A 22,068-nucleotide genomic window follows, 5' to 3' on the forward strand; every position below is an offset into this window, starting at 1 on the left:
ATTCTTTTCTCCTCATCTGTTGAAGGTATAAAAGACCAAACAAGGCAGCATGTTGAGGCTTTTTGGCATTTGGTACAGGTCTCCTCGCGATACCTTCCATTCAGTTCGGTGGCTGCATTTAATCGTAGGGGGTCTTTCCCCTACTCCCGTACATAGAGGCACTCCCATTAATGTTTCTGGGAGCTGGGTTATAGGCATTAAGGGAAGAATTAATGCCCTTTTCTCTTCCCAGAGGTGCTAGTCTCTGAAGCACGTGACGGGGCATATACTGTTAAATAGGCCCATCTATTAGCTCTCTTGTGGGCAATGTTTTAACAGAGCTTGATCCTGGGGGAATGCAGGGATTCTAATGACCTGTTTTTTTTTTTGTTATTTGTGTGTGTAGAACCCAGAGCCTAAGGACCAGATTTCAAAAATGATTAAAATTTTAAGTGGTGAAATGGCTATTGAGTTACACCTGCAGTTTTTAATACGAAACAACAATACAGACCTGATGATTCTCAAAAACACAAAGGTAAGAGACCTTGGATTGTCTTTTTCTTTCTGGAATCATCACAGATTTTCTGGTGACTGTGTTTCAATACTGAATGTAGTCTCCTCCTTGAAGCAGTAGGCTTTAGCCAGGTCTGTGTGTCTCTTGGAGGAGTCTATTTATTCTGTCTCTCTCTTTCCAAGGATCTAGTTTAGTATATTGGTCAGACCAGATTGATTTTAAAACTTGAAACTCCAAGGCTAAGGGAGGGCTGCTGGTTCCCACTCTCTGGCCCAAAGCCATCAGCCCCCGGAGTGTGGCCCAGGGAATCCTGAGGTGTGGCTTGTGGGCGCCTTTCGCTGTGTCTGTGGGTTGAAGATAAAGCTGCTCAATTGTAGTATTTTAATGCAGGGAATAAACTGAATGTATTGGGGAACTCGCGTAATTTCTATTTCACTAGGGAAGATTTTATATATATATAATGAGAATATTTATGTGCAAAGTAGGTGCAGCCCTTGGGCTCATGGGAAGCTTTGTCCCTTCTGTCCTTTAAGACAAGTGATTATTGTTAATCACAACAGAGAGATTATTAGAATCTGAAATGTAACTTCTGTCCTCAGCAAGAGGTGGTGTGAAACCGTTGCGTTAAGCAAGGACACGTCTGTTGGGAGGTTCCATTTTAAATGAACTGGAAATACATAAAACTCTTTTGGGTAAAAAGAAGAACAGGAGTACTTGTGGCACCTTAGAGACTAACAAATTTATTAGAGCATAAGCTTTCGTGGACTACAGCCCACTTCTTCGGATGCATGCATCCGAAGAAGTGGGCTGTAGTCCACGAAAGCTTATGCTCTAATAAATTTGTTAGTCTCTAAGGTGCCACAAGTACTCCTGTTCTTCTTTTTGCGGATACAGACTAACACGGCTGCTACTCTGAAACCTGTCTTTTGGGTAGTGATTCGGCGTAGCCTTCTAGGAAGGGCTTGAAATTGCTGGGTAGCAATAGGTTCCTGGAGTGCCTGGCTAGTTAAGAGAGTTCTATTCTCAGTTTGTGCTGTTGCTTCATTCCAGAGGTGTACAGAAAGGACTTGTCTGCACTAGAAGAATTGAGTTGAGATTAGGTAGGTGTGTTAACAAGCAATGCACCCCCATCAGGAAAAAGATCATGCTTAGGTTGGGGTTAGTTAATACAACTCTATCTAATTGTGACTTATTTTTCTAGTAGCAAGTCCAGAGTGAGCAGAGCTGTGCGTCTTAGTTGTGAATCTTTGCTGCAACCTAGTGTCTGTTTCTTGCTTCTTGGTGATGCTCGTCTATTTTGCTCTTCCAGGATGCAGTGCGGAACTCTGTATGCCACACAGCGACGGTTATAGCAAACTCCTTTATGCACTGTGGGACAACCAGTGACCAGTTTCTTAGGTAAATACATTGCAAAGAAGTCCAGTTAGCATTCAGAGAGCTAGAATAGTAAGTGCAGTACTGTTTACCCCTTCTCCGAAAAGACATTGCAGAACTAGAGGAGGATCAGCAAAGTGGTGATAATGATCAAGGGGCTTGAAAAAGCTGTCATATGAAGAGTATGAAAACATTAGAATCCTTTCCTTTAGAAAGGAGATGGATAAGCAGAGAGGTGATAAAAGTGTATGAGATAACGAATGGTCTAAAGAAGGGCGATTGGGAGCTTCTGATCTCCTGTCTCATAACACAAGAGCAAGGGGACATTCAATGAATTTAAAAGGTGGGAAATTCAAAACCAATAGAAGGAAATACCTTTTCCCATTTCATGTAATTGGACTGTGGAATTCACTGCCACCGGAAGTCATTGTGGCCAAGAACTTAGCAATATTCAAAAAGGGTCTGGATATTTACATGGATATTAAGACTATGCAGTGTTTCTATACATAATTATAATTTTAAAAGTGATATTAAACCTTGTGCTTTCTGGCTTAAACCAGTCTCTGACTATTGGAGATCAAGATGAGACCGAGTGGGAGGGTCAGATTATCCCACATCAGCCTGTTTGTGGAGTTCTTACCCCTCTGAAGCATCTGGGTCTGGCCACTGTCAGCGGTGGAATTCTGCTCTAGATGGACCATTAGTTTAGTCCAGTCTGGCAGTTCCTATTTTCCTGTAAATGGAGGCTGGCTTACTGGTGAGCTAGTGACACTCATGGAGGTCAAAGGTGGGGACTGAACCCACTGCGGGAGGTGACGAAAGAAAATGACTCTATGATCAAATCCCTGTAGTTGGTCTGGGAACAGTGTCGATGGACTGCATGGCGAGCAATATCCAACTCTCTGGAAGGATTATTCAGCCTGCAGCCCGGTCTTTGGATATGTTGAAGTAGTAGATTTATGTAGTTCTGTGTCGTCACTTAATGCTGCTGTTCAGGACGGTGATTTCCAATGTTCAGCAGCTGAGCTGGGACCAGCCAGAAATCAGGGCTGCTCTAGGCAGTGGAGCATGGAAGCAGCCCCTCCCCATCTCCAACAGGTGCCGGTTTTGACAACAGTTTTTTCTGATGAAATGTGGGTGGTGGGTGTTATAGAAACTATATTTAACCCCTGACTTTCCTCCTTCCAGAGATAATTTGGAGTGGCTGGCCAGAGCCACGAATTGGGCTAAGTTTACTGCTACTGCCAGCCTGGGTGTCATACATAAGGTAATGCTGCCTTCATTCCTGTGTGCCTAAATGTAAACTCTTGCCATGCCAATGCTGAGACTGTTTGTTTGTCTCTTTTGGAATGGAGTGGGGTTTCTGGGTTCTACACTCCGGTCCTGGTCACACTCCAACTCGTAACCAAGTTTGTACCCAGTCACTGATCGGCTGACTGTAAATGTGGCCCGATTATAACTTGGTTGGAACCGAAGCAGCTAATGGTACCTGACCCACGCCAGAGCCCTTGGTTGGCCCATGGTCGTCCTTCTGTGAGCGGTTTGGTCCTTTCTTTATTTGCAGTGCAATCCAGACACTCTAACCATGTTGGTGTAACTGGTTTGGTTGAACCTTAGGACATCTCGGAGTGCGTTGTCCCATGTGCTGCCAGTGCCACCTTTTGTGTATGTTCTCCAGGCACTTTATTCCTATGGAGGCATCGCACCAGAGAAGAGCTGCCCAGACTTTCCCCAGATTTACTGGTACAAACGTAGCTAGGGAGCCTGGGGACATGCAAACATGTCACTGATGGCAGAACAGTTACTGTGTGGACACAAACTGAACAGTGTTACCTATAACCAATTTAGGTGATTTGGCCTCTGGCTGGTTACAAAACCACTGTTAAAACTTGTGCTGTGGACAGGGCCGAATGTTTTAACGAGCGTCTTCAAATATCATAAACAGGACATCTAATTGTTAAGAAACATCAAATACACGTGGCAGCTTCTTAATCAGAGAGATGTGCGAAGACTCTGTTGATTTCCAGTTTTTTTTTCTGACTGTATACATGCATATAGCAGAACGTGCACTGGGCTAAACAAGGGCATGGAGTGTAATTATGGTCAGAAAAGTGGTGGAGAAATATGGCTTAAAGCAGGGGTAGGCAACCTATGGCACGTGTGCCAAAGGTGGCACTCGAGCTGATTTTCAGTGGCACCCATACCGGGTCCTGGCCACCGGTCGGGGGGCTCTGCATTTTAATTGAATTTTAAATGAAGCTTCTTAAACATTTAAAAAACCTTATTTACTTTACATACAACAATAGTTTAGTTATATATTATAGACTTATAGAAAGAGACCTTCTAAAAACATTAAAATGTCTGACTGGCACGTGAAACCGTAAATTAGAGTGAATAAATGAAGACTCGGCACACCACTTCTGAAAGGTTGCCGACCCCTGGCTTAAAGGGAAGAACCTTCAACTGACTTATCAAAATCTAAGTGCACAGAAGAAGAATACCGTGAATGAACAGATGATTTAAAGTACTTACAAGGACCATTTGGATGGAAGGGACCTGTGAATACTAAACCTGTGAGGTGGATGTAATTCTCTAATCCAACCCTGATAGATCGCATCTAGCCTTGAATATGTGCAGTGAAGCTGTGATCTAGACAAATGTTTGTCCAACTTAATTAAAATGGGGGGAAGGGCTCTTTTTGCTACTGTACAGTCAGAGACCCCACTCTTCTCCCCTCCTTTGCATCAGTTGCAGAGGATGGTGGCTTCCATTTACCAAATGTCTGTGGTTTTATAATTTTATTTTGTGGCTTCATGATGTTACTGAGCTTCGTATGGTGATATGTTCCAGAGGAGCATTGATGGTGGCCGACCTTGCCGATTCAATGCTGGGAAAGCATTTTCCAGTCTGAAATAGTGGGAAACCATTGTAATTGCTTTGCGGGGCTAGAACCTTTACTTAAAGCATCCTGATTATTCGGCCAGATATGGTTCCTGAGCCAAATTTCTTTGCATTGGCTTTGGATAGCAATCATGTGACCGGAGTGTAGTCACATGCCTCTGTGTTAATAAGTAGTTCAGAAATGCAGAGAACACAGCATTAAAAGATAAAAAGATTGAACATGTTGGGTTTGTTTTAGATCACAGCATGGAAATTGGTGGCTAAAGCAGATGTTTCCTACTGAGTGTTTAAAATATTGTAACAATGTCTTCTAATTAAGCACTATTTTCTTTCTCCTCTCGTTTTTCCTTTTTCCCTAACCCCTTGGGCAATGACTTTGCAGGGTCATGAGAAGGAAGCTCTACAATTAATGGCAACCTACTTACCCAAAGACACCTCTCCAGGCTCGGCCTATCAGGAGGGCGGAGGTCTCTATGCATTGGGTCTGATTCATGCTAATCACGGTGGTGACATCATTGACTATCTGCTGAACCAGTTGAAGAATGCCAGCAATGATGTGCGTACTAGATTTAACAATGAACCTAGTTGTGTTCTCTTGTACCCAACAGTGCGCTAGGTGCTTCACGCAAACCAGGCCTTTGAGCGCTTACACTTTAAAACAGATATGATACAACAACTGACCATTAACAGCCTGATAACAGCAGAAGGGCATGACTAAGACAATGGCTACAGCAAATAACCCTAACGCCCTTCTTGTTAGAATACAAGTGGGATTTTAGGATGGACTTGTATACTTGTTTCAAAATAAATGTAATCTACAGCATGACTTTATACCCATCCCTCCTTTGTTTTAGGGTAGAGTTGCTCTGATTTTGGCTCCAATTACCTACCAAAGGAATAAATTGCTCAAGTGACTGTGCTGCAAACTATCTTATGTGTAAACAGTTTCAGCAAGGATTTGCTGGGCTTCTTCAACTCTGACCCTTATGTTTGGAACAGCCTCCTAATTAATGTATGCCCAGAACCCTTCCTCTCTCTCTCCTAGGGTAGATAATAAAACAGAAAATATCGTAATGCCACTATATAAATTCATGGTACACTCATGTCTTGCATACTGTGTGCTGTTCTGGTCGCCCCATGTCAAAAAAATGTACTAGAACTGGAAAAGGTACACAGAAGGGCAACAAAAATGATTAGGGGTATGGAACAACTTCATATGAGGAGAGATTAAAAGACTGGGACTGTTCAGCTTGGAAAAGAGATGACTAAGGGGTGGGATATGATTGAGGTCTATAAAATCATGACGGGTGTAGAGAAAGTGAATAAGAAAGTGTTGTTTACCTCTTCACATAATACAAGAACTGCGGTCATCCAATGAAATTAATAGGAAGCAAGTTTAAAACCAACAAAAGGATGTACTTCTTCACAAAACATACAGTGAACCTGTGGAACTCATTGCCACGTGATGTAGTGAAGGCCAAAAGTATAACTGGGTTCAGAAAAGAATTATATTAGTTTGTGGAGAATAGGTCCAACAATGGCTATTAGCCCAGATGGTCAGGGATCAAACCCCATGCTCTGGGTGTCCAAAACCTCTGACTGCCAGATGCTGGGATTGGACAACAGGATGGATCACTTGATAATTGCCCTGTGCTTTTCATTCCCTTTGAAGTATCTGGCATTGGCCACTGTCAGAAGACAGGATACTGGGTTAGATGGACCATTGGTGTTGGCCAGTGTGGCCATTCTTATGTTCTTCTAGGGTATCTTCTAAGTTTCCCCCTAGGTCTGTGAATCATTCTAGCTGGAAAGATCACACTCATTTTGGGCTTTATTTTATATTGTATTGCTCCTTCATGCCTTCAGAGAATACAAGATGATGAGGGCCTTATGAATACCTGTATACATTTCCAGTCAGGGTCTATTGGGGCAACACATTTTGCCCGTTGCATATCTCTGTACAATGGTGGCCCTGTTTAAATAATTCCTTGGGAAGAATGCTAAAAATAAATCATCAGAAAATCTGTTGTACTGGGCTTGTAGCACCCCTTACTGGGCAGAGCTCTAGGCTGGCTTTGGGAACATAGCTGTTGTCTTGATCAGAGAAAGCGATTGGCTGGGGCTGGCTGGAAAAGTATTGGGATTCATAACTAGGGGCAACAGTTCATTTGAGTTTTTGTGGGATAGGGCCATACACTGCTGGTTTCCAGCTTAAAGCTCTGGCTTCTTCAGCCGAAGTAGACACCTTCCCATTGTAATACATTGAGCAGTAAGGAAAATGGTTGTGCTTTTTTTGTAGATTGTCCGACATGGTGGTAGCCTGGGTCTGGGTCTGGCTGCCATGGGGACTGCACGCCAGGATGTGTATGATTTGCTGAAAACAAACCTCTACCAGGACGATGCAGTGACAGGTAAAGATGCTGCTTCTAAAACATGAGCCCTTGCTCGTAGTATATGTGCAACTCTGTCCTGGCCTTTCCATGACCTACAAGGTCTTTTTATTTTGTTGCAGGTAATGCCTGCGGGCCTGATTGTATTGGGTATTGTACAGACATCTAGCAAGAGACAGACGCTGCCATAGGAAGATGAGCTTAAGAATTGCAGGGACTGTGATTCAGTGACCTGATGCTTCTTTTTAGGGGGTCCTTTATTTCACTCATGGGGCCTCAAAGAAACTCTTTTCCCCTTACACTTTTTTTTAATCTGTTTTGACCCCACATTCCTGCCAGATCTCTTTGGCTAAGAGAGGCTGAGTGGAGGGGCTCACGAAGACCACTACTGTATTGGCTCAGGTTAACAGAAGAGCTTATGAGATGATCTGCATGAGTACTGGCGTGAGAAACCTATTGAACCTGGGAGGGCATAGCACTAACCCCAGGGCCCATGGGCTGGTGGCTAGTAACGTGATATGGGCATACATCAAATACACCTTCCACAGTGATTCATTAAAATGAAGACTCTGCTGCATTAACAATCTATCTTTTAAGTAGCTTTATAATATTTCCCAGGGAGTGATTTTATTATACTGCTGTCTAGTTAAGGCTTCTGCTAGTGCGGCTCTGTGTAAACATCATCGGTATGCATTCGCAATTTCCCTTTAGAAACGTCCTTCCTTCCTGTAGCTTTTGTGAGTGAGTGAACACCATGCTGAGCAGCGGGTCTGCTGGGCACAGTGTCTGGAAACTCTGTATTGGCCTGTATCTCAGTAGGATAAGGGGCTTCTGGGTATTGTGTTTACATTGGAATTGATATATTAGCCTATTTCGGGAGCTCTGCATGCTTTACTGATTCCCTTCTGCTGCTGTGCAGGTGAAGCAGCTGGTCTGGCATTGGGTCTGGTAATGCTGGGATCTAAAAATGCTCAGGCAATTGAGGACATGGTTGGCTACGCGCAGGAAACGCAGCATGAAAAGATCTTGCGGGGCCTGGCTGTGGGCATCGCCCTGGTGATGTATGGGAGGATGGAGGAAGCAGATGCCCTCATAGAGAGTCTCTGCAGAGATAAGGTGAGTGTGTCTGCCTTTTGATACCGTCATGGTCTGTTTCAGAGATTTCCCCCTGCTCCCTTCTGAAATCTCCAGCTTTGGTTAGGGTGACTGCTTTCACCAGAAACGTTTTTCCAAATAACTGAATGTGTTGATGTCCCTGTTGGGTGATGTGTGGCAGTGGTCAGTAAAGTTATTCTGAAAGGGTTGGACGATTCACAGCTCATGATACTTTTTGCCTCTAGGTTATTAGTGCCAAATGGCATTCCCACCTGATGGCTGTTCTGTGGCATGTCCCATGCCTAGTAGACAGGTGCCTATAGCCCATTTTCCCCCCTGTTGGTCGCTTCAGAGCCCAGGAATTGAGTAGACTTGAAAACTGAACTTCTGACTCCTAGCTTTGTCTGTAGAAATATAAATATTGAAGCACTCTGTGTGTCTTCCAGGATCCAATCCTCCGTCGTTCAGGAATGTACACTGTAGCTATGGCTTACTGCGGCTCAGGGAACAACAAGGCAATCAGACGTCTGCTGCATGTCGCTGTAAGTTCTGCGGAGTCTGGGGCCGGTAACGGGATAGCTGGGGTGGTGGCAGCAAATACGCAGTCCATTGACAGAACTCGGTAGCTGTAATGTTAATATTCTCATCTCAAATAGTGATGTAAAGGGAGTAAGTGGCCTCTCTTTGCTTAATGGAAACACAAGGATTAGAAGTCATAGGGTTTGCAAACATTAAAGCTAAGAGACATTCAGCAAGAGAATAAACAAACTCCAATATCGCTTAAAGCAACACTATGCTAAAAAGTAGAACACAGCCCTAGAGTACTTGCTAGCTGGGCCTAAGAGTTTCTTATCTGCTCCAGATAACCTTCATCATAATTTATTGTGCTCAGCAGAAACAGGGTAGCTTCTAAAATATGGAGGCCATCAGCTCTTTCTGACTAATAGGTCTGTGAGCCAAAAAAAATAGGACTTAAAACATGTCAGTGTGGGAATGGTAGTTCTTTGGGAGTCTATTTCAGCCAAGGATCAGTTACCTCACTGAATGTGACTGTTAATTTTTGTATCTCTGTAATCCCAGGCCTATATCCCAGATCAAATCACCTGCATGAGAGCTGACGCGAAATGTTGGGGGTTTGAACCATTCTCTTAACATCTTGTTTCCTCTTTCATAGGTGAGTGATGTCAACGATGATGTGAGGCGGGCAGCAGTTGAGTCACTGGGGTTCATTCTGTTCAGGTACAATTTCTAACTCCATCAGTTCTTCAGCCTTCAATTTGATTTGTCTGGGAGATTTTTTTTGAAAGCATGTGTGCTTCCTCCATCTCACTAACTGAATCAGTTGCTAATGGAAACACATAGAATAATGGGAGAACGAAATCTGGGTCAGTAGTAAAGCCCATCTGCTGTGAATTTAATGGACCAGTAGATGTATTGGTATGTACTGGGATGAGATATAAATAGACGAAAAAATGAGTCGTGCAACCTTGTGTTGTGGGTGGTGGTGTGGTCTCTTGTGAGAAGTCAACTGAAACTGCACAGTGCCCTGTTATAGTGAATCTACACAGGGAAATGACATTTTGGGGCAAAATGTATACTTTAGTAAAAACCTTTGACTGATGTAGTAGTTTGTATTTCCTCTAAGTGCCTTTGACTGACTTTTGGGGTGTGTGGAGGGTAATCATACACCTCAAGTGAAAGTTGCAGTTTCTGTACACGTTTTAAGGAGAAGTTGGCTTAAATCTAATATGCAAAGTATGAAGAAAATAAAAATTGACCCTCTGAGCTGGTCCCAACTCTTGGGCGCTTTACAGGAACCATTGGATATAACGTATGTAGTCTCTGGCTCATTGTGTATGAGGAAATAAAGTGGATTAAAGTAAGTTTCTGAGACGCTCTAGCATGTAAAACTTCTGTGTCTTTTAATTAAACTCTTATTGAAATTTTCCACAGCGAGTTGCCAAGTGGAATTAAGCAAGTGAAGTCTAGTTACAGGGAGTGTGATTTAGGGAATGTATCTGGTTGTATCAAATAATGGATGGCTAAGACTTGAACAGCAGTTTTGCTCAGTACATATTGGATAAAGTAACTTTTATTTTTTTATTTTTAAGAAACCGCAGTCATTTATAGCAGTAGACTTCCTAAATAAATATTCAGCAGACAACTTAATGAGCTGTTCAGGAGGTCTCCAGACATATGGCCCAATTGCCTGAATAGAGTAGAGTGAGATGAAGTTGGAAAACTTGAATTCCTCATTCCGTTTGCAAGATAAGTTAATTAAAAGTCGAATATACAGTCTCTTACTAGACACCCTTGAGATGACCCTTCCAAAACAAATGTGTCTGCCTGATGACTGCCTAAAATGTTATTGGAAGCAGTTACTTCTCTAGAACTAACTTTGAAGGTAGGAGATTGTTTTGAAAACAAGACTTTGTTAAAAAATAACCTCCACATTTTAAAACCAACTTTTAGTTATGCAGACTGTAATGCCAAAATGGGGCAGGTAAGTCTTTCATCTTCTGAAATTAGTAGGAGCAAATATTTTTTGGCCGTCTTCTTCTAGTGTCAAATCACTCTCACACTGATTCTGTGGGTTGCACTTTACAAAGCCATAGGCATGTGTATTTATTAACTTGGGAAGATGGAAACTTGGCCTGAAATCTTCATTCGTATATTAACATGGGAGGCCAAGTTTCAGACTTGGACTATCATTCTTGTATATTGGTACTGGTATCCCCTTCTAGGCACCTAAATCCCACCTTTGCGTGCCCAAGTCTAGAGAGTGGGTCTGTAGTCTGCACAACACGTGGGATCATTCTGGGTGAAATGTGCTCTACTAAGTAAGATTTTATTACTAATATTTTGCTCTTCTATGATGGCTTTTGTCTGGCGATCTCAAAGCAGTTAATGAATTTAGACTAGAACCCTGTGAGTTAGGTATGTGTCAACCTAATTTTACAGTGGAGGAAATTGAGGCATAAGGGGTGATGTGACTTACCCAAGATCATACCAGCAAGTCTATGAAAGGGCTGAATCTGGTGCTCCCAGTCCTGTGCTTTGCCATAAACCCTCGTCTTCCCTTAGGTTTAAAAAAAAAAAAAGACACAACGCTCACACTAATAGAATAAGGTGTTGGGGATAGTGAGTGAAAACAATCTTTGCTTATTAATGAGTAAACCAGAGAGAGGATGGTTGCCCAATTACTAAGCTTGCTGGTAGCATCACCATCCTAGGCACAATTGTGATGTGAGCTAATTTCCCATCAGTGGAAGTATCTAAATAAATGAGTAAAAGCTTTTAATGTCAGCCTTTGCATGGAAGTACTCCCATCACTCCCCCCTCCCCCCCCCACCCCCGGGCAGCCTGTTTCTGGTGCTTTTTGGGACTCCCTGTTTACTTACCCACAGTTCCACATTGGCACAGCTATTTTTCTGGCTGAGGAGAGCCGCTTCTCTATGGGCATTAGTCATCTTCAGCAACGTAGAACCCTTGTGGGCCCCAGAGCTGAGCATGTTGTCTCTGCTTTGCTCCAAGCCCTAAAGAATCGACTCCTGGGAAGGCAGAACTTTAATTAAGGGTTGTAGAAGAAGCACTTTGTGAAGGAACACCGTTTCAGGGTTATCAGCCCCATTAACGCACCCCACCCTTAACCTCCTCGTGGGCACCCTCTTAAGGTTTCAAGTGTCCTAGCAGTCACCCCTTTCAGGCAGAGACCGGTGTGTGTCTACGTTCAGATTGGGGTGGGGGTTAGACTTAGTCTCTCTGCATCTCACTGTAATTTACTCTTTTTCTAGGGGCTACACAAGCTACCAACCAGCCTTCACAAAGCAGATTACATTGATTCTTAGGGAAAAAGCATCACAGGGAAAACCTCTAAAAACAATACAGGGATTTACGTGCTTACTAAACACACTCAGTAATTGCTGATCAGCCCTATGGGGTCGTGGTAGGCCAAAGGTCTTCCAACCCCTCAGTAAGAGTTGGGGGCCCCCCTCCAGGACCAAAAGTCCTGTCCATTTGCTGAGTCAAACAGAAGACCCTGAGTCTGTTTATACTCAGTGTCTTGCTTGGACTCTCAGCCTCTTGAAAACAGGTAAACCAGTCCTTCCTTCTATCTGCCAGGTGGTCAAGCTTCAAAGCCAGCCTTGGGATTTTGCTCTAATCCCCCTGTGATTCCAGGAACATACAAATGCACATAATTTGTATTGTCTGCAAAGGGCTATGAATAGTCTATAAAACATACGGTCTGGCCTATCTCCATATAATGGCTTTTTGAGGTTTTCAATGTAATAGACAATATGGTTCTGAAAGATATTGCAACCACATGCAGTATATGTTCGCAAGGAACATTATCTGTGATTTCACATGTGTTGATATGAAACCAGAAGTAGCTAAATCACTGTTAGATGCTCCGGCTCTGTGACTTTGCAGGCTTCACATATTAGCGCAAAGATCTGCTCACCGGGAGAATGTCCTAGGTGTTTAGAAGTCTTCATTGGGCACTTTGCAGGTACTTCCTGGGAAATTAGTGGCAAAAAATGCAGGCAAGAATAGAGGGTTGCGTAAGGGGGATAAGCACTTGCTTCCAATGATACAAATAGCACGTGGGCTGGCTTGGTGACATGATGTTAATACTCTTCCCAGTGTACGTCTACACAGCAGCTAGGTGCCCATGGCTGGCCTGTGCCAGCTGTCTTGGGGTAGGTCTATACTTACCTCCAGGTCCGGCGGTAAGCAATCGATCTTCTGGGATCGATTTATCATGTCTTGTCTAGACGCGATAAATCGATCCCGGAAGTGCTCGCCGTCGACGCGGGTACTCCTGCTCGGCGAAAGGAGTACACGGCATCGACGGGGGAGCCTGCCTGCCACGTCTGGACCTGTGGTAAGTTCGAACTAAGGTACTTCGAATTCAGCTACGTTATTTATGTAGCTGAAGTTGCGTATGTTAGTTCGAAGTGGGGGGTTAGTGTGGACCAGGCTCAGGCTATGGGGCTGTTTCACTGTTGTGTAGACGTCCGGGCCCAGGTTAGATCCTGGGCTCTAGGCTCCTGCAAGGCGGGAGGGTCCCAGAGCTCGGGCCCAAGCCCGGACGTCTATACAGCAGTGAAACAGCCCTGCAGCCCGAGCCCTGTGAGTCCGAGTCACCTGGCTGTGTAGACCGACCCCCAGAGGCCTGGGTACAGTACACTCCCCAATTCCACTCTAGTTCATTTACTCAGTCTGTTAGAGGCAGCATGGCCAGTCCTAAGGGGAGAGGGCCACGCCTGCTTTCTGAACAGGAATCACTTCATCCCATTAACAGCAAGTATTTCAAGAAAAAGACTCCTTAAAAATCACTGCTTCAGCATGGACTGTTCAAGAGAGTTACTGTGCAGACCGTTGGTTCGTATTGCAGGCCTTGGTGTGAACGACAGCATTATCTTCTAGTGGCTAAAAGGACTTGGAAGTTATCTGGGTTCTACTTCCTGCACTGCCATTGACTTATTGGTGTGGCCTTGGCTGTCTTGGTGCGTGCGCCCCATTTTTAAAATGGGATAATGATACTTGCTTTTGTAAAGTCCTGTGAGAAGCGGAGGTGAAAAATATTATTGTGTAAAGTATTATTACTTTATTGGCTATTTTAAGCAAAAGACAAAGTACCAGCATTGTTATTTAACACTTATTGCAGTATGTAAAAGGCCGTAACCAGGTTGGGCCCCATTGTGCTAGAGGCTGTTCAGACACATCACAGATGTCAGGCCATGGCCCAAAGTGTGGACTGGCTTTAAGACCAAGACATAGCAGGTGGAGGAGACAAACAAGGAAGCTGGGGTAGGGTCTGGGAGACAGGATAACAAATATAGCAGGACACACACTGGTCAGTAGAATGATTGCAGCTTTACCGTGCCTTGCAGTTGTCAGGTTGCTGTTTACCTGAACACACTACAGAAGAAGTGAATTTTGAGGAAAGACTTGGAGGAGAACAAGTTGATGGCTTTTTGGATTTTGCCTGGGTGCTTTCACCACTCGTAAGGGGCGATGTGGGTGAAAACACAGAAGTGCTTATCAGAGACTTGGGCAATGGAGGCTGGTGTCATTGATGGAGCAAAGGCCGGAATTGACCTTGCAATAAGCTAATGGGGCATATAGGTAGGGTGGGGCTAGAATGTGGAGGGCTTTGTCAGAAAAGACTGGAAGTTTGTGTTGATGCAGTGGATTAGGGGGAGCCAGTGGAGGGACTTAAAAAGAAGGGGTGATGTACTCAGAGCAATGAGCCAAGAGGAGTTTAGCAGTGGCATTTTGAACAGATAAGAAGGGGGTGAGTAGACATGCAGTATGCTGTCAGGTTTAATTGTGTGTTTATTTTAATTTTAGGAGTTTAGCATTTAAGACCTTTGTTTACAGAATGCCAGCAAGTCAAAGAAGAATTAATTCACACCTGAAAAATGAGCCTCTTAAAAGTGCCTAAAGCCGGGTGCCCAAAAATGGGGTTACCACAAATTACTTGACAATCTTGATCGCAGGTTACAAAATTGTCCTGTTCGTCGTCTGAAAAATACTCAGTTTGATTCTCTTGTGTGTGATCCAAGACTTCAGCACATAGTGGTTGTCATAATGAACTCAGTTTATAAATATTCTCAATTCCCTGCATGGGCAGCAGGTGTCTCCCAAGAGCTGTTCTACCATGCACATGGGCACAACCCCTTCTTCACCACACAGGGAGCTAGCGTCGCCAGAGCCCAACTGGTACTGTTTAAGTGACCTCTGTGTGTCTGTAAACAAAAGGAAGATTCCGCACGCTCCTTCCATTCTCGCAGGGATCTTTCATCCAAACAGGTTCTGGCAGAACATTTTGATCTCACTGTCACTTACCCCTCTCCACCAACACAAAGCGTAATTGGTAATTGATAACTTCCTGCTACAAGGGGAGGCTTTCAGGGCTCTGATTTAAACCGTTTACTGTATCCTGACATCTCTGTGGCGCACTAGGTACCAGCCTGCTTCTGCAAGTATCTTTTTATTTTCTGTTGCTGTGCCTCTCCTTAAATTTGACATGCAACATGGCATCTCTACCTCCACAGAACCCCCCAGTGAGTAGCGAGAATAGGACCTCCGCATGGCACATGGCATCTCTTTAAACTAAGCTACAGATCTTGTGCATGCTAAAGTCTAGCCAGGTGAGCTGGAAGTTCTGAACCTGTTCTTATCCCCATTCCTGTCCTTAATCCTTGCCCTGGCTACAGCATTTACTCTGACTCTGAACAACCAATATGATAGTTAGGAGCCTAAATATGGAGCCAGTAATGGAGCCTAAATACTAGGAAACTAGGCTACCAGGCAGGGCTTGGCCTGGCCTCTGTACTGCCGAGGATTGGATGCAGTCCTTGGATGCTTGGCAGAGGACTCTTGAGTAGGAGCTGAAGTTATTTTACCTCTCTACTAGGCACTCGTGCAACCGCTGCTGGGATACTGTGTTCAGTTCTGGTGACCACAATTCAAGAAGGAAGCTGATAAATTGAAGAGGGTTCAGAGAAGAGCCATAAGAATGATTACAAGATTAGAAACCATACCTTATAGTGAGATTAGAACATAAGAACGGCTATACTGGGTCAGACTAAAGGTCCATCAAGCCCAATATCCTGTCCTCTGACAGTGGCCAATGGCAAGTGCCCCAAAGGGAATGAACAGACAGGTTATCATCAAGTGATCCATGCCCTGTCACCCAATCCTAGCTTCTGGCAAACAGAGGCTAGGGACCACATTCCTGCCCATCCTGGCTAATAGCCATTGATGGACCTATCTTCCATGAATCTATCTAGCTCCCTTTTGAACGCCATTATAGTACTGGCCTTCACAACACCCTCTGTCAAGGAGTTCCAGAGGTTGACAGTGCATTGTGAAAAAATACTTTCTTGTGTTTTTGTTTTTAACCTGCTACCTATTAATTTCATTTGGTGGCCCCTTGTTCTTGTAATTTGAGAAGGAGTAAATAACACTTCCTTATTTACTTTCTCTATACCACTCATGATTTTCTAGACCGCTATCATATCCCACCTTAGTCGCCTCTTTTCCAAGCTGAAAAGTCCCATACGGAAGCCGTTCTATACCCCTAATCATCTTTGTTGCCCTTTTCTGAACCTTTTCCAATTCCAGTATATCTTTTTTGAGATGGGGCGACCACATCTGCACGCAGTATTCAAGACGTGGGCGTACCATGGATTTATATAGAGGCAATATGATATTTTCTGTCTTATTATCTATCCCTTTCTTGATGATTCCCAACATTCTGTTCGCTTTTTTGACTGCCGCTGCACATTGAGTGGATGATTTCAGGGAACTAACTACAATGACTCCAGGATCTCTTTCTTGAGTGGTAACAGCTAATTTAGACCCCATCATTGTATATGTATAGTTAGGATTATGTTTTCCAATGTGCATTACATTGCATTTATCAACATTAAATTTAATCTGCCATTTTGTTGCCCAGTCACCCAGTTTTGTGAGATCCTTTTGTAGCTCTTCGCAGTCTGCCTGGGACTTAATTAACTTGAGTGGTTTTGTATCATCTGCAAATTTTGCCACCTCACTGTTTACCCCTTTTTCCAGATCGTTTATGAATAGGTTAAATAGGACTGGGCCCAGAACAGTCCCCTGGGGGACACCACTATTTACCCCTCTCCACTCTGAAAACTGACCATTTATTCCTACCCTTTGTTTCCTATCTTTTAACCAGTTACCAATCCATGAGAACCTTCCCTCTTATCCCATGACTGCTTATTTTGTTTAAGAGCCTTTAGTGAAGGACCTTGTCAAAGGCTTTCTGAAAATCTAAATACACTATATCCACTGGATCTCCTTTGTCCGCATGCCTGTTGACCCCCCTCAAAGAATTCTAGTAGATTGGTGAGGCATGATTTCCCTTTACAAAAACCATGTTGACTATTTCCCAGCAAATTATGTTCATCTATGTGTCTGACAATTTTGTTCTTTACTATAGTTTCAACCAATTTGCCCGGTACTGAAGTGAGGCTTACTGGCCTGTAGTTGCCAGGGTCATCTCTGGAGCCATTTTTCAAAATTGGCATCACATGAGCTATCCTCCAGTCATTGGTACAGAAGCTGATTTAAATGGTAGGTTATAGATGACAGTTAGTAGTCCTGCAATTTCACATTTGAGTTCCTTCAGAACTCTTGGGTGAATACCATCAGGTCCTGGAGACTTATTACTGTTTAGTTTATCAGTTTGTTCCAAAACCACCTCTAATGACACACCTCAATTTGGGACATTTCCTCAGATCTGTCACCCAAAAAGAATGGCTCAGGTTTGGGAATCTTCCTCACATCCTCAACAGTGAAGACCGATGCAAAAAATCCATTTAGTTTCTCCACAATGGCCTTATCGTCTTTGAGTGCTCCTTTAGCATCTCGATCGTCCAGTGGCCCCACTGGTTGTTTAGCAGGCTTTCTGCTTCTGATGTATTTACATTTTTTTTTTTTTGCTATTACTTTTGGAGTCTTTGGCTAGCTGTTCTTCACATTCTTTTTTGGTCTTTCAATTATATTTTTACACTTCATTTGCCAGAGTTTATGCTCTTTCCTATTTTCTTCATTAGGATTTAACTTCCACTTTTTCAAGGATGCCTTTTTGCCTCTCACTGCTTCTTTTACTTTGTTGTTTAACCACAGCGGCTCTTTTTTAGTTCTCTTACTATGTTTTTTTAAATTGGGGTAAACATTTAAGTTGAGCCTCTATTATGGTGTCTTTAAAAAGTTTCCATGCAGCTTGCAGGGATTTTACCTTTGGTACTGTAGCTTTTAATTTCTGTTTCACTCACCTCCTAATTTTTGAGACGATTCAAGGAGCTCAATCTATTTAGCTTAACGAAGAGAAGCTTAAGGGGTGACTTGATCACAGTCTGTGAGTACCTACACGAGGAACAAATATTCAGTCATAGGTTCTTCTGTCGAGCAGAGAAAGATCTAGCAAAATCCAGTGACTGGTAGTTGAAACTAGACAAAATCAGACTGGAAATAAGGGGTACATTTTGACAATGAGGGTAACTAACCACTGGAACAATATACCAAGGGTTGTGGTGGATTCTCCATCACTGACCACTTTTAAGTCCAAACTGGATGTTTTTCTAAAAGTTCTACTCTAGGAATTATTGTGGGGCAGGTCTCTGGCATGTGTTATACAGGAGATCAGACTAGACCAGTGGTCTCCAAAGTGGGGTGCATGCAAGAGGCTCCTTGGGGGTGCGCGACAGTCCAAGCGGGTTTTTTTTTTCTCCCCACTTCGGCAAAAATGATAGAGCTGGCGCGGCTGGGGGTGCGTGCTCAAAATTTTTTTACTGATAGGGGTGCGCGATCAAAAAAGTTTGGAGACCACTGGACTAGAGGATCACAGTGGTCCGTCCCTTCTGGCCTTGGAATCTAGGAAAACCTCGTGAGCTAGAGATCAGGAATTGAATAGCATCTTGCATGCCCATGCGTGCACCCTGAAACCACTATGAATCTTGTCCTGCCTCTGCCCTTCCACACTGGAGGATTAAAGACCAACGTATTCTTGCATGAAGATAAAAAAAATTTATTTATAAACTATGGCTTCGGTTGTCTTAGAAAGCAATGGCTTGAGTAGCCTGCTTATCAACTCCAGAATTGTAGGGCTCAGCCCCTCTGAAAATCAGGATTAAATCCTTGCGTGTTTATGGCTTACATCTGTTTTGTACTCAGTGGAGACGAGTGAGCTGTCTGCAGAGAACATTTGAAGTAGCTGGACTGCAGCATGGGAAGGAGGTCAGCTGTTAGATTGCTAAAACTGAGCTTGTCCTTTATGCACAGTGGGTCAGGAGCTGGTTACTCCGGCGTGCCCTCGGGCTCGTTGTGGGAAGGAGGAAACAGTGGCCGTGTTTGTGACAATTTTAAGCTACCTTTGACATAGCGCTTTACGCGCTTCTTATCCCTGTTTCCTGAGCTGTGGTGCCTCTGCTGTTCGAGATGCTGAGATCTGTTAGAAAGGCAGCATCAGTCTCCTCTTCGGTTTATCAGCAAAGGAAGGGCTGATCTCACGCTGGCTTTTGGAGGTATTTACACCTTAGCCCACGCTTGTGCTGAGCCCCCTTCTTTAGCAGTTTTTAAAAATGGTAACAAGTCAGCCGCCGTGTTCTGTCAATTTATTGCCTTTCCCCTTCGAATATACCTTCAACTTCCTAGTTACTCTGCTCTGTGGCACTTGCAGCGTCTTCCCCGTGCAGATGTTTCCTAAACCTGTGCAAGTTCAGTTCTAAAGTAACATCCGTGGGTTGCTGGAGGCTAATTGGATGTGCTTGCCTTGGAGAGGCAATAGAGGAGAGGGCACCAACTACTAGCAAGTTCAGTGAACTGCTGGTCCTCTGATGTTTCACATGCAGTTGGGAGTTGTTGCTCTTTTGTAAATTATTTCTTAATGGGAGTTGTCCCTTGTTTGACTTGAAAAAGCCTTACATTTTTATTAAACCTAATCTGTGAGCACAGCGGGTCAAGCCCCAAGCTGGATAAGACATATTTCATCTTAAGCGCTGGAGTATGATCAAGGCTTCCACAGGAAGAGGGCATATTGAACTCTCTCTGCAAATGGTTCTGATGTGAAAGATGTGCAGATGATCTCAAAATAGGAGAATGGATTTGCGTAATGATTTATGTTTTCCCTAGGCAATTAGTGCTACTGCTGTAGGACAATTATTGTTAAAAGTCCCATCACACGCTATTAAACATATTTTCCCCTTGGGCTTCAAGTAAATCTGTAACAAGTCCTATAGCAGAGTCTTAACAAAGATAAAAACAACTTGACTTTTCTTTTTCAAGTACATGATACCTTGTTTAGCGATCAGATCTGAAATGACTTCACAGTTAAGTGTTTGCTTGATGCCAAAAAAATTAATGAGCAAAGGAAAGTTTTAACATATAATCAGCATGCAGCAAAGAATTGTGGTTCTCAGATTGGTTCATGTGCCTTGTATTCCTAATTGTAGTTAATTTTTTCAGTGCTTGAAAGGTGGTTGATTTAATAGATTAACTTTCCCTGAGATCACAACCCTTTGGTCAAATGGATACTTCAGTTGCATATTTTATACCTCGGAAAGGCTGGGTGTGAACAGTAGCATGCATCTATAACAAATCCCTGAAAATAATTGTTCATGGAGCTAACTCTGCCACAGGTTTGGGCAGATGTCTGCCTGTATTTGGCCTTTATGCTGTTGACACTGACATGGCCACAGTGAAATAGAATAAAATGTGTAGCTGACGTTACATTTTTTGAAAGCATCAACCTTTAGAGCTCTAACTCAAAGCGATTAACAGGTTTTTGGGGTTTTTTTAAGCATAAACTTGTGATCCAGGAAACTTTTAACAGCGAGGGTAATTTAGTCACTGAAACAGTCTATGAAAGAAGGTGGTACATTCTCTATCGCTTGAAATCTTTACACCAGGATTGGGTGTGTCTCTCTAAAAGAGACACTCTGGTTCAGCCACAAGTTATTAGGCTTGATCCAGAAATTACAGGGTGAAATTTATATCCTGTTAGGCGGGAGGTCACATAAAATGATTACAGTGGTCCCTTCTATCCTTTAAAATCTATGATCCCTTTTCTCCCATTTGTAGTGAGTTTTAGACTTTTGTTATGGGTTACAATATAAATTCAGACAGGTGGAATTATCTTAACAAATTTTTCTGCACAAAAAGCAGCCTTGATAACAAGGTAGGGAGAAACTCAGTGCTTTAAGCCAGAAATAAGGTATTGGTTATCAGAAAAGGTGGCATCGCCATTAGCGAGAGTGCTAAAATCTTGCTCTGACTTCAAGATGACCTGCAGCATTGTAAAGTGCATGTTGTAATAGTTGCTTAAGTAGTGAAAATTTAAAAAATTGCACTAGTAGCCAAAGCTGAGAGAAGACTTGCTCCAGTTTGAAATAATGCAGTAGTCTTTGTCACTGTAATACAGAGGTGGGCAAACTACGGCCTGCGGGCCACATCCAGCCCCCGGGACCGTCGTGCCCGGCCCCCGAGCTCCTGGCCTGGGAGGCTATCCCCCGGCCCCTCTCCTGCTTTCCTCCCTCCCCCGCCGCCTCAGCTTGCTCGCCCTGCCACAGGCGCAATGCTCTGGGTGGCGGGGCTGCAAGCTCCTGGGGCAGTGCAGATGCAGAGCCCGGCCTGACCCGATCTCTGAGCTGCGTGGTGGTGGTGGTGGTGGCATGGCCCAGCTCCAGCCACGAGGTGCGGCTATAGCGCCGCCAGCCACCGGTGCTCCAGGCAGTGCGGTAAGGGGGCAGGGAGCAGGGGAGGTTGAATAGAGGGCAGGGGAGTTCGGGGTGGTGGTCAGGGGGCAGGGGTATGGATAGGGGTCGGGGTGGTCGTGGAGGGGGCACAGGGGGTTGAATGGAGGCAGGAGTCCTGGGGGGACAGTCAGGAAGGAGAGGGGAGTTGGATGAGGCGACAGGGAGCAGTCAGAGGCAGGGGTTCTGGGGGCAGTCGGGACAGGGAGAAGAGGTGGTTGTATGGGGCAGGGGTCCCGGGGGGGCCATCAGGAATGAGAGGAGGGGTTGGATGGGGCAGAAGTTCGGGGGGGGGGGGCAGATAGGAGGTGGGGGCCAAGCCATGACCCCCTCCCCTAACCAGTCCTCCATACAATTTATGAAACCCGATGCGACTCTCAGGCCAAAAAGTTTGCCCGCCCCTGCTGTAATAAATGACCATTGCTCATGCACTGTAAGGAAAAGTGCCTCCTAGTTTCTTTTATTTTAAGGATTTCTTGGCATTTTGTTAAGGAGATAGATAGGGAGTTGCATTTTGAGGATG

The 22,068-nt window shown here is 44.0% G+C and overlaps 1 protein-coding gene across 1 annotated transcript in view; it reads left to right on the forward strand.

The window, feature by feature from the left end:
* The window catches only part of PSMD1 (proteasome 26S subunit, non-ATPase 1), a 121,529-nt gene that overhangs the window by 16,530 nt on the left and 82,931 nt on the right, over positions 1-22,068 (forward strand). Inside the window, exons 9-16 of the mRNA XM_065557586.1 lie at positions 386-514; positions 1,803-1,891; positions 3,056-3,134; positions 5,151-5,324; positions 7,068-7,179; positions 8,078-8,274; positions 8,700-8,795; positions 9,428-9,492. Coding sequence (XP_065413658.1) covers positions 386-514; positions 1,803-1,891; positions 3,056-3,134; positions 5,151-5,324; positions 7,068-7,179; positions 8,078-8,274; positions 8,700-8,795; positions 9,428-9,492 — 941 coding nt within the window. The remainder of the gene's footprint in view (positions 1-385; positions 515-1,802; positions 1,892-3,055; positions 3,135-5,150; positions 5,325-7,067; positions 7,180-8,077; positions 8,275-8,699; positions 8,796-9,427; positions 9,493-22,068) is intronic.

The sequence above is a fragment of the Chrysemys picta genome, chromosome 9, assembly GCF_011386835.1.
Source record: "Chrysemys picta bellii isolate R12L10 chromosome 9, ASM1138683v2, whole genome shotgun sequence".
Taxonomy (NCBI): Eukaryota; Metazoa; Chordata; order Testudines; family Emydidae; genus Chrysemys; species Chrysemys picta.